Below are 13,445 nucleotides of genomic sequence, written 5' to 3'. Positions count from 1 at the left end.
AACATATAACAAGGACACATGTCCCACTATGTTCATAGCAGCCTTATTTATAATAGCCAGAAGCTAGAAAGAACCCAGATGCCCTTCAACAGAGGAATGGATACAGAAAATGTGGTACATTTACACAATGGAGTACTACTCAGCTATCAAAAACAATGACTTCATGAAATTCATAGGCAAATGGATGGAACTAGAAAATGTCATCCTGAGTGAGGTAACCCAATCACAAAAAAACAAAAAACAAACAAACAAATAAAAAACCAACAACAAAAACACACGGTATGTACTCACTCATAAGTGAATATTAGTCCAGTAGCTCGAATTACCCAAAATACAATCCATAGATGACATGAAGCTCAAGAAGGAGAACCAAAGTGAAGATCCTTCAGTCCTTAAAAGGGTGAATAAAAATATTCATAGAAGGCGATATGGAGAAAAAGTTTGGAGCGGAGACTGAAGGAATGGCCATTCAGAGCTTGCCCCACCTGGGGATCCAGTATATATATATATATAGTCTAGCCACAAAACCTAGACAATATTGATGATGCCAAGAAGTGAATGCTGACAGGAATCAGATATAGCTGTCTCCTGAGAAGCTCAGACAGAGCCTAACAAATGCAGAGGTAAATGCTCGCAGCCAACCATTGAACTGAGAATGGGGTCCCCATTAGAGGAGTCCGAGAAAGGTTCAAGGAGTTGAAGGGGCTTGCAACCCCAAAAGAACAATACCAACCAACCAGAGCTCCCAGGGACCAAACCACTACTCAAAGAGTGCACATGAACAGACCCATGGCTCCAGCTGCACATGTAGCAGAGGATGGCCTTGTTCAGCACTAATGGGAGGAGAAGCCCTTGGTCCTACCAAGGCTGGACCCCCAGTGTAAGGGAATGTCAGGGCAGGATGTGGGGGGTGGTTGGGGAGGGGGAACAGCGTCATAGAAGAATGGGGATGGGGGATAAGATAAGGGGCCTATAGATGGGAAACAGGGAAAGGGAATAACATTGGAAATGTAAATAAAAAATAACCAATAAAAAATAAATAATAAAAATGAAAAAAAAGAAAATCGGGAAATTGGTAAGATTTATGAATTGCCTGTAACTGAAAACTGAGTGGCTAAAGATTTTGAAAACGGTATGCTAACACATCGACTTGTGAAAATATGGCTGATTTGTATATTTATTTGAAATCACTGTGGCATATCGATAATAATGTACTACTTTTAATAATGCTCAGATATTTTATTTCCATATTATAAATCGATAGCATTTAACCTTAGGGGCAAAGCGAGACTGTATTAAGCAGAGCAGCTGCTTCTGTTCACTGCTAACAAATGCAGCCCACCTCCCACCACACTGAGGATTCATTGTCATTGTTTTGAACCGTTTATTGTAATAGCCTTTTAAGTATGAAGCAGATAGAAAACATAAAATCACTAAAGTCTTCCAATAAACAGAGAAACTGCTTGGATTTAATTAAAGTAGTCTTCGGGGAGTTCTACTATAGGCTTAGGAACAGTTTTCATCTCAGTTACACGTTGTGCTCCATAGCTTCAGTCCAGCCTTGAGAAAATCACTTTTATGACTATTTTGAGAAAATTCACTTCTCCTTCCCCATATGTAACTTTCCCCATTGATAGAGTTGTCATCCTGTCAGTGAAGTGTGGCTAGGAGAAACTTGCTCCAAACACGGGAGGAGAGTGGGGAGAGGGACTAAGGCCACTCATTAGTTTTTCAGAAACACAGGACTGAAGAAGAGAAGCTGACCAAAGCCCCTTCCTAATTACTTTCATCTACGTTCTTAACGTGATCCTTTTTCTTCTGGTATTTTTTTTCCTACTGATAGCAACACACCGTGTATCAAAACATTTCTCCACAGCACAATGCAATCAACCAATGTTGTTAAGAACTCACCATGCATATGCACTTCTTGGTCTTATAAAGATCACAAAGAATGTCTAAGATGTAGTCCTTGCCTTCAAAGAATCATGTCTACATCTATGGAGATACCTAGGAAGCAGAAACTATGACCAGCAAGAGGGCCCAGGATCAATATATGACCTGATGAGAAATATCTCCCCTAGGCTCATATTTGAACACTTGGTCCCCAGTTGTTTGGGGAGTAGGGATTCCCTGGGAGTGAATTTGAGGTTAATGCCTGGCCCCCATTTCCTCCTGTTTTCTCTTGGTTTCCTAAGGGGCAGCCTGGCCTCACACTCCCGCTGTTGTGCCTTTGCTCCCGTGCTGGACTACATCCCCTCTGAACCGTGAGCCTAAACAACCCTTCTCCTCTGGTCAGCTTTTCTATCGCAGCAGAGAAGCAACAAGTACAGCATTCAGTCTGCTTTGCCCTTAGAGAACTGCTCACCTCTAAAAGGTGAAGGAGTAAAACTAGGTTGGATGAAAATGTGAGCCAACAACCAAAGAGTATGTGAGACATTCAGTACCAAGGTGGTTACAGCATGTGAGGGGAATGGAGGAAGCTGAGGAGGAAGAGCTAGCTAGGGTCAGCCCCAGGAAAACTCACGATGCCCAGTGACAACCAACTCTGTAGAGAGCTTGGATGGAGCTCAGACTGCCCAAGACCAACTTTTATAACTTAAAACAGAGATTCCAATCATTTTTTAAATTAAAGAAAAAATCAATTACCAGCTACCTTAAAAACAGAATTTGAATGTGACCAAAACTTGTGATGTCATTTTCAGTTAAGGAAGTCTTACTCGCTAGCTTTAAAGAGACGATTGAGCTATACCTGTGGATCCCAACCTTTGATGAAGCGCTGGCTCCTGTACTCATCCTTAACATACAAACATGCCCATCTCAAAATCTATGTAAGATCTGAAAGTGGAAAGTTACACTGTTGTTTCTGAAACAACGGAATACAGACCCATTTCAAAATCAGTATCACATCATTTTAAACATTCCTTTGCCTAGCTCTGAAACTTTATTTCTATGAATGAGATGAACCACCTTTATCATCACACTTTCTCTCCTCCCCGCTGCCGGAGCACGTAACATAACAAACCGAAAGCAGCAAAAGGTATTTAAAGATTTCGAAAAAAAGAACCAGAAACTACCATCTATGGCTTGCTATGGACCGGGTACTCTGTTATCGATCTGCAAACAATACATAGTTCAACTAGCTTTGCTGCTACCTAATATAATACCTTGCAGTATCTTTCACAAATGGGATCAAAAAATTCAAAGTTTAATGATAGCCTCACCAGAGTGCAGTTTGCTCAGACTCTTAAATAGCTCATGCTCTGGTTAGAGGTGGGGCTGGCTTTAGAGGCACAGAAGTAAGACGGCCACTGTGACGTAAATGCCATAAAGGTTACATAGATGTTCGATTGCCCATGATTAGGGGCTAGCATGGATCATCAGTTTAGAGTGGGTACAGCTCCTGCAGAGGACTTACGCTCAGTCCCCAGCACCTATGTCTGATGGCTCATCAGCTGCCTGTAACTCCAGTTCCCAGAGGCCTGATGCCTCGGGCCTTCAGGGCACCCACCCTCACACACACAAATACACTTCTTTTTAAAGACCCATAATTAATGGGAATTTTTTCAAAATCAATTACTCTATGGCTATGATATTTCCCCATAGTAGGAATTTTCCTTGTATTTTCTATTTGCTATGTTAATCAAAGCCAGATGAATTCCATGACATTACTTATGCACAAAGAGCATCTTCATGTTAAAACTGTTATATATGATATATATCATATATATAATGAATGTTCCATTAATAAAAACATTAAATGTGACTACATATTTTATTAGTAAGACTATGTAAATCCTAAACATATTTTTGTAGTTGTTTCAAATTATCTTATTTGAATGTTTAAAATTATCAGAATAAACAAAATACAATGAGACAGAATGAGATGCAAATCAGTGAAAACACATTTCCTGATGATAGATAGACTGACAGATAAGTAGGTAGATAGATGATAGTTAGATATATAGATGATTAATAGATGATATATATATATATATAGTTTGATAGATAGATAGATAGATAGATAGATAGATGATAGATAACAGTCAGAACTGTGTTTTGTGACAATGAAGACTCATCCTCCTGAACAGAGATAAAAGAAAAAGCGATCAATGGGAGATCTGTACTTGCTAGGTCATCCCAAAAGACCCCACTGAGGGACGGTAAAGGGCAGGCAAAAGTGTCAGACAGCAAAGCTCTGTCAATCACATGTAACTTCCAGTCTCTGGCCGTGTCCCCTCAGAATGCGCATCTGTGGTCTCTCTGGTTTAGTCACCTGGACTCTGCTGGTACCAAGACTGTGATATGAGCTCTCTGGCTACCAGTGGGTGCCACCCAGCTTCCCAGCTTCAGCACTACAGCAGGAGAGCGCCCTCTCTCCTTGTCCCTGCCATCGTTTCCTTCTGGTAGAGGGCCCTGAGTCAGCAGTGATGCAAGCCTCTGAGGAAAAACTCCTTCAGGTGTCTCTCTTCAGGAACTAGTGCCATGAAATGTTCTTAGGCAACTTAAAATATTTCAGATGAGTGCTGTAGATATTAAGTATCGCTGTAGTCTCATCTACGGAGATGCAGAGGTTATAAATCCCAGTAAGTGGATATTCGTCTCTTCCCCGTTGTGCAGATGAGGCGGTCATACCCGAAGGACTCAGCACCTTGTCTAAAATCACCACGCTAAAAAATGGCCAGTGACTCGCCAGCCCATGGAGTCCTGACCACAGGACCCTGACTTACACCCTGACTACCGGTAAGAAGCAATTACTAACTAAACGAAGCCTAAAAAATGTGTAGCCTTTCACTGTGATTTTTCAAAATAAGAATTCTCCCAATTATATACATATGTGTAAGTTTTCTGTTGCTGGTATTTCATTTTTATTTTGGACAAATATCTAGGTGACATAAAGTGTACTAGAAGACCATTTAAATTAGTAAAGAAGGTCAAATTAAGACACAAGGAAAGACCTTTCATAAGCATGCTTAACAAGTAAAGCATATGACACCTGATTTATATACCTGTCACATATGTTATCCAAAACTTCTACATGAAACCTATTTTAAGGCATGCAAATGAAAGTCAGTATGCAAAGCACCTTAAAGTGCTCTCTTTACTAATGCATGGAACAAAGTGTACTGATTATGCAGTACATTTAATTGGACATAATTAAAATAATGAGATTTAAATACTGATGATTTTAAAGAGAAAAAAAATAGAACGTGGGATGAGACCTGAGATGCATTCAGAATGGTGAGGAAGCATTCAGTGGTGCTCAGATAGACAGACGGCGCTTGTGTGAAGCCAGCTGCTGTTGCTGTCGCTGCTGCCACTGCCATTTCCCCCCATCCCAGGCAGTTACGGGTGGTAATATTAAAGGAGAAAAGGGTTTCATTGAATAACATAATCCCTTGCGTTTGGATACTGTCTTGCTTACAAGTAACTTGGGAGTGAAGCAGAGACCATTATTCTCCTCAAGGGAAGGCATCAAAATGACCGAAGAGATAAAAAAGTGAATTTCCCACAATGCCTTGTGCTTGGTCAAATGGACACAATTTCCAAAGCTTTTGCCAATGTCACCCTGACCTGAAGACACAAAATCCAGGTATTCTCTCAGTTGTGCTGGCTTTCAAGAGGCCACGATGATGTCAGGTACAGGAGGGGAACAGGAGCGCACCTGCAAGCCGCTCTGCTGTTTCTGATGTGGCTGAGGTAGGGAAAGGCAGGCACAGAGTCTTCTCTGACTTCTTTGTCTGCCTCGCTAAGGTCATGCAAGTGAGACCCTCATTAAGTTAGCCTGAGGGTAGGGCTTTGTTTGGTAGGATGTTTCAATTTTCTATAACATAGAGCGGTGAAAGGCAGCTTTGAAGTGTACACAGCCCTAAAATTTCTTAGGAGAGACAGAGAAACACTGTCTACAATTAACTATGACCATAACCAGTTTATATTCCCACTTACCGAGGAAGAACGAAGATACACAGGTCGGTGTCCTGCCCAAGGCTAAACAGCTGGGTGTGGGTAACACGAGAGAAACATTCAGGAATAAACATAAATCCAGAGCTGAACTCTAGATTCTATCCAGATATAATTTCAGAGTCAGACTGTCGTAGGGTAGAATCAAAGGATGCTTAAGCTACACAGTTTTAAGGATCTGTCTTTAAAAAACAAAGCAATCTGGTGTTTCCTTCTTACTTTTGTCAGATTCTAAACACAACACCCTCAAAGCTGAGGGCCCAACATATGAAGCCTTGTAGCAATAACATCGTCTTAGACCCATGGGCTGAGAACCTTAACCTCTACAAAGAGCGCTTCGACCCACATACTGAGAAAGCACTGGCTGACCTGGCTGAGAAAAAAGTAATGTCAATTCATTGGTGACGTAATGGTCCAAAGTCTCAGACTCACAGAGAAAATGACAGAATCAGGACAGAGAAAAGAACTCGGCTCAACGGCGTCCGCTCAAAAGAATGCAAACCCGTCCAGTGTGATTGGTGGCGTGAGGTAGGGCGACGGTGGATTTCTAATCCAGATGCGGTTAGGTCTTCCCCACGGCGCAGGATGGGGTGCTCCTCCTGTGCACCAGGTGTCAGCACCCACAGCTGCAGACCGACCGTGCATCGCACTACAGTTAGCAAAGTTACACAAAGGACAAACGTTTTACAAAGCTGCTCTTTACTCAGGCCAGCTGGGCACAGTTACCCTGAAATACTTTGGAAAACTGCAACTGATACCATAAATGATGCAAATCAGAATGACCTTTGTTAAAAAGGAGGGAACAGGCCAACAGCCAAACTGTGGGTTGACACTCCTACTGAACGGTTCAAGAAGGATTCCGCCACTATCCTGCCAAACATGTGTGCTGGGGCAGTGAAACCCTCCTTAAATCTTCTGATGGTCTATGCCATCTTCGCCATGAGGACAAGACGGTGAATGATACTGTTCCTTGATGTTTAAACGAAATAGGAACCAAAGGAAAGAATCAACGAGCAGGTTGTATTCTTGATTTTCAGAAGATTAACAGGAAAAAGAACAACAGCGAAAAGTTCGAGTCAATCATTTATTTCCTTCAAAGGAGTGAAGAGGAAAGAGCCCAGCAAGAAGGCCTTTCCTTCTGTGTATACCATTATGAGAAGCCCCTGGAGATGTACAAGGCTTTGCACCTTCATTTTGTGCTAAGATTCGAAGGGAGGACTTCCTGCCTACCTACTATCACTGTATGACTGAGGTCAGAGAAGCATCAGGATGACGAATAACACCAGGGGGCAGCAATTGGAGCACCATCCTCACCATAAACCAAGCATCTGAACCATCGCTTCAGGAATTAACAGGACTATACGCACTGACAGGCCCTTCATCGTTTAGACGTCAGCTAATCGATGACTGAACGGCTAATAGTTATCACCTGCCAGGCAGCTTACTTTTGTATTTATTAAGTGAAAATAAGCAAACTATCCAGGATGATGATGTTAGTCCTAGATATACCATGTTTCATTAAGTAGAAATATTACTACTTTGCATTAATGTCCTCATTCAGCATCTATAACGTGCCTGTGAGGGCTTGGTACTGTCTCTGTAGATGAGGCAAATGACATAATCTACCAAGTTCCCCAGAGTTCCACTGCAGATCTGTCCATGTCCTTTCTTCTTCACAGACCTTGTTCTTCTGTCACCCTGACACTTGTTGAGATGTGAATGGTCTTTTGCTATCAGAGTACAATGGAGGAGGAGGGGTTAGACGCTGCACACAGTAGTGTGCCATCATCTTGCCCATGCACCCACATTTCAGAACCACTGCTAAGTGCCAGAATGGTGCGTCTTGTCTTCATGGACCTCAAAACTCTGTCCCTCAGGTCCATAACTGGTTCCTTTAGGGTTTCAATAAAGAAATTAAGTGAGGTGTCAGAATGGGGCCTAGGAGATTGGTCTCATTTAGTTTGAGGGGAGGATTAAAAAATAGCCTTTTGGAAGAAGAAATTCTTCTTAGTAGAGGCTGGCTAGGAAGAGTTGGGAACAGAAACGAATTGCGCACCAGAATCTAAAAAGGGACCCCACCTGACTTGTAAGGAGGGAGCCATGAGAGTGGGAAGGCATGGTGCCTGGGCAGTAACACACTCCGAGTGGAGGGTCTGACAAGAGAAGAGGACAAACCAGGACACACACAGACAGAAGGATAAGGCTACAGGAGTGCATCTGTGGCTCACCCGTGGAAACCCCCACTTGTTTTCTTCAGACAGATCAGTGACTGCTGTCAGTGTGGCCACAGTAGAGGGAGGACGCTGGAAGTCCAGAGGAAAGCTGGAACAACTCGGACAAAGGCGATGGTGTTTGGGAAGTAGGAAAAACAGCAGCAAGGGTGGGGAGACCAGCCCAGACTCAAGGGATTTCAAATCCCTGGGGCAGCGGACTGCCTGACAATACTAGGTCTTTAGTAATTTCTCACGGAATGAAGAAGCCCTCAAGCTGAGCAGCTGCTGTTGTAAAGCATCCCCCAGTCCCTGCGCACCGCCTCCTCCTGGACACAATAAATCATCTGGGCAGCAGAGAAGACACAGGAAGAGGCTGGGGAAATGATGGCTAAACTCCTAAACTAGCAGGCAAGACTACACTTAGGAAAAAGCTCTTGATGTATCACAGAAAACCTTTGTGAAACAAAATGCCTTTCCCTGATCTGACAATGGAGGAGTTTAGAAGCCAGATATGGTTCTGCTAGGTGACTTTCCAAGCTTGTTAGAGAAATGCATTATTTAAAATAGCCTAGGGCTATGCTGCTAGGAACACTGCAGCAGGAAAGGTACAGAAAGAAAGCTCTTTCATTTCAGCAAGGAGGAAAAACGTGTTAGAAGGAAAATCTATATCTATCATTCTGTCTCCCTTTTGTTGAAAACATGGTCCTTGTCATTTCTTCAGGAAACAGAACTGTTGACTATTAGTAACAAATTCCATTCCTACAAAATAAACTGACACAGTTTGGCCAGGACAGAGTGCTCACCCACATCCCTGAATAATTTTAACATTTTTGTCCAGGAGAATTTACTTTCCTAGAATTATAGAACCAGAATCATTTAGAAAATCTACTCACTTTCCATGTGGACATAGAAATCAATGATTACAGAGAACCATTATTTGCAATCTCACCATTAATCCCGACTCATCTCAAAATTGCTTCCCATGTTTAACCGGGCTGAGCGCAATGGCAATATGGCAGCAAAGACGGTTGGATTGACTTAAGTAGCACTTTCTCTCCTGCTAAGACCAGGTTAAAGATACCTGTTGGCTTCTTGATAATTAAAGCTTCAATTGTCATTTACATTAACTAAGACTGCGTGTCACCTAGCCTAGGGTGATATGTGAAAGTGCTTATGCACAAATAAAGCTTAATTGTGCCAAGAAAAGAAGAGGTCTCATTGGCAAGGAATCCTGTTCTAAGGTCCAGCCAAGGGACTCACAGGTCTCTGATCAAAAGGCTGACTAGGAACACCTTTGACACTGTTTTAAAGAAGCTCAAGGCATGGGTGGTGAGATCCAGGTAAGGAGATCAGAATCAGATTTATAAGGAAAGAGCTTTACAAGTCTGAAACAAAATTTGCCTTCTTTCAATTCAGAAATCGCTCTCTCCTGTGCTGCACATGAAGCTTTCCGCAGCACTTCCTGGGCCTTTAGAGTCCCGAAAATGCTTTTTTCTGCAGGAACCAGGAAGTGGCCCATAAGAGCAGCAAATGGTACTTTGGTCGCCTCTCTCTAAGAACTATTTTAAGGAATGGTGGTGGCTATGGAAGATTATAAAAGAAGATCTTACGAGTTCACAGGGGCTTAAGGTTGAGTAAAACCAAAGTGTATGGCGTTCCATTTGTCTGTTTCAGTCAAGAAAACAAAGCTCTGTCTGAAAGTTAAAATTCAGATTCTTGGACAGCTAGCTGACACAGAGAATAATTAATAACTCTCAAATACTAAGAATGTACCCTCTCTGCTTGTCTCTGTCTCTCTCTTTTAGTTTGCATTGAGCACTGATAAAGCTAGAACAAAACTGTCTTTATTAGCAACTTGCTTTTGTCCAATATGGGAGACAAATACCTAAACTTAAACTGAGTAAAGCTTTTAATTAAAAATAAAACAAAACATGTAATGGTTTATTTAAAATGCATAAATTCAGCAATGAAATCTTAGAAAATACTCAATTCTGTATGAAACTACAAATTAAATGTTACTTTCATTGTCACTATTCTCTCACACGACACATACTTCAACTGACTAACTTCGCTTTTACTAAACAATCTTGCAAGGTCAATGAAAATAAACAGACTCTCAGCCGTTTCTGCATTCACAAAACGAGCCGATGTGTCAAAACTACATATAGCAAATAGTACTAAGAAGTCTTTCAATCACTATTAAGCCAACGATAGTTCTGCTGAGACACAGGACAAAGTAAAATCATAATCCACTGCATCTTCTGAAACAGGTAAGACCTCTTTTCTTCTCCCGAGAAACAACATAGTACAGCGATATCCAAGAAATACAATTAAATTATCTTACTTACTTCACATCAACCTGGTAAGTCACTACTGTTCAATGAGAAAAACCCTGCCATTCGCAATTAACGCTAGCACTGCTTCAATTGATCAAATGTCTAATGCGCATAAAACATTCAAAGACGTCCTAGATATCTTACAGTAATTCGGTGGAGAAGTCCTGTCCCAGGGGCACGTAAATCTGTAGCACAAGAAACCTCTGGATCAGTCCAACTAGAAAAGAGAGAAAATATGTAAAATGCAATGTTCAGGCCACTTCCGTGTACAAATAAACAAACAGTCAGCACAGAGCTTAGCACCTCAGGGCAGAGAGGTCTAGAGTAACACATGCATGATTTATAACCTGACTAGAATGATGAGGACTCTGATGACATCTGAATCAAACATCAACCGATGGTGTGATTTAAAACCCCTTTTGGGGCACTGGTGAAATTTTTATGAAAATCAAAACAGAATTTTTATTCACTCTTCTGTTATGCCATAAGAGAATGTGAGCATAGAACATGCACACACACACACACACACACACACACACACACACACACACACACACTTGAACTATAGATTGTCATCAGCGTGACCATAAAAACATATGGCAATTATTTTCATTCCCTGACAAGTTTTATAGTCTTACTAAACAACTCAATAAAGAAGAGTAGCTCAGGAAGAGCGATTCTAATCTTGACAAGTACAGCACAGCGGGAGGCTCGGTGAAGCAGATCTAGATTGTGTGGTCTTTAACAGTGTCCACACTGAGCTGGCTGAAGGAGCAGTTTCACTCACAGTCCCCTTTGTAACACGCTCTTAATTAATTCTCACTGAGAACCAGTAGCTTTTATTCCCTACCACTAGTTTTAGATGGATACAAATATCTGGAAAAGAACCAACACACGTGGCACTTTTGATAGCCGAAGTCTATAACTGCATAAACAAAGTCAGTTGATTTTTACGGTTTCTCTACCACAGGTCATGGAAGAGAATGTTCCCTCCCCTCTCAGGGTCTGAACCTTTGATTGATTTCCCAATTGATTGTACTTTTAACTGCTGTGGTAGTGCAGTCCTTCGTAAGGTATCGCTATAGATGGGTGGTGGAAGGATTTGGCAGGCAAGGCATACAGGAGATCCTGGGTTCAAACCTTGATGAAATAAAAAATGACAACAAACCCCACAAGAATCACACCTCTGAAATACACAGGACAAGAATGAATTTGCATTTGTAAAGGATTGTATAGAACTTAGAGATGCCTTCAACTCTATCTATGACTCAAAAGCACAGTCAAAAAAGAAATAAAGACTTTAAGGATTAATATAGTAAAAATGGCCATTTTGCTGAAAGCAATCTACAGAGTCAGTGCAATCCCCATCAAAATTCCAACTCAATTCTTCATAGAGTTAGAAAGAACAATTTGCAAATTCATTTGGAATAACAGAAAAGCAGAATAGTGAAAACTATCCTCAACAATAAGAGATCTTCTGGGGGAATCACCATCCCTAACCTCAAGCTATATGACAGGGAAATAGTGATATAAACTTTATGGTATTTGCACAGAGACAGGCAGGTAGATCAATGGAATAGAATTGAAGACCCAGAAATGAACCCACACACCTATGGTCATTTGATCTTTGAAAAAGAAGCTAAAACCATCCAATAGAAAAAAAAAAAGAAAGCATTTTGAACAAATGGTGCTGGTTCAACTGGAGGTCAGCATGTGGAAGAATGCAAATTGATCCATTCTTTTTGTTTGTTTGTTTGTTTTTTCTTTTTATTTCCTTTTTTAAAATTTTATTTTTGGATATTTTATGTATTTTCATTTCAAATGCTATCCCCTTTTCTCCATTTCCCATACTCTTCCCACCTCCCCCTGCTTCTATGAGGGTGCTCCCTTTCTTACCCACTCCCACCTCAACATCCTGGCATTACCCTACATTGGGGAAACGAGCCTTCACAGGACCAAGGGCTTTTCTTCCTATTGATGCCATCCTCTGCTATAAATGTGGCTTGAGTCATGGGTCCATGTGTATTCACTGGTTGGTGGTTTAGTCCCTGGGAGCTATGGTGGGGTCTGGTTGGTTGATATTGTTGTTCTTCCTATGGGGTTGCAAACCCTTTCAGGTCCATCAGTCCTTTCTCTAACTCCTCCACTGGAGGTCCCCTTGTTCAGTCCTATGGTTAGCTGCAACCATCCTTGTCTGTATCAATAGGGCTCTGGCAGAACCTCTCAGGAGAAACCCATATCTGGCTCCTGTCAGCAAGCACTTCTTGGCAACAGCAGTAGTGACTAGGTTTGGTGGTGGTATATGGGATGGATCCCCAGGTGGGGCAGTTTCGAGATGACCTTTCTTCAACCTCTGCTTCACTTTTTGTCCCTGTATTTCTTCCAAGGAGTATTTTGTTTTCCCTTCTAAGGAGGAATGAAACATCCACATTTTGGTCTTCCTTCTTCTTGAGCTTCATATGACCTGTGAATTTTTTCTTATGTATTCTAAGCTTTTGGGCTAATATCCACTTATCAGTGAGTGCATACCATGTGTGTCCTTTGTGACTGAGTTACCTAACTGAGGATGATATTTTCTAGCTCTATCCATTTGTCTAAGAATCTCATGAAGTCATTATTCTTAATAGCCAAGTAGTACTCCATTGTGTAAATGTACCACATTTTCTGTATCCATTCCTCTGTTGAAAGCCATCTGGGTTCTCTCCAGCTTCTAGCTATTATAAATAAGGCTGCTATGAACATAGTGGTGCATGTGTCCTTGTTAATATGTTGGAGCATCTTTTGGGTATATGCACAAGAGAGGTATAGCTGGATTCTCAGGTAGTACTAAGTCCAAATTTCTGAGTAACCTCCAGATTGATTTTCAGAGGGGTTGTACCAGCTTGCAATCCCACCAATAATGGAGGAGTGTTCCTCTTTCTCCACATCCTCCCCAGCA

General features: G+C 41.6%; 1 protein-coding gene across 10 annotated transcripts in view; it reads right to left on the bottom strand.

Moving 5' to 3' along the window:
- The window catches only part of Cfap20dc (CFAP20 domain containing), a 236,499-nt gene that overhangs the window by 204,452 nt on the left and 18,602 nt on the right, over positions 1–13,445 (bottom strand). For all 10 annotated transcript variants that reach the window (NR_197236.1, XR_015638066.1, XR_015638067.1 and 7 more), the window contains 1 exon segment: positions 10,652–10,724. Coding sequence is in view for 6 of the 10 variants with exons in the window: in NM_001431636.1 (NP_001418565.1) it covers positions 10,652–10,724 (73 nt within the window). In the remaining 4 variants the exon portion in view is untranslated.

This window comes from Rattus norvegicus, chromosome 15 (assembly GCF_021556685.1).
Source record: "Rattus norvegicus strain SHRSP/BbbUtx chromosome 15, alternate assembly SHRSP_T2T, whole genome shotgun sequence".
In the NCBI taxonomy this organism is placed as follows: Eukaryota; Metazoa; Chordata; class Mammalia; order Rodentia; family Muridae; genus Rattus; species Rattus norvegicus.
The sequence above is the reverse complement of the archived record's forward strand: the minus strand, read 5'-3'. Positions and strand labels throughout refer to the sequence as shown.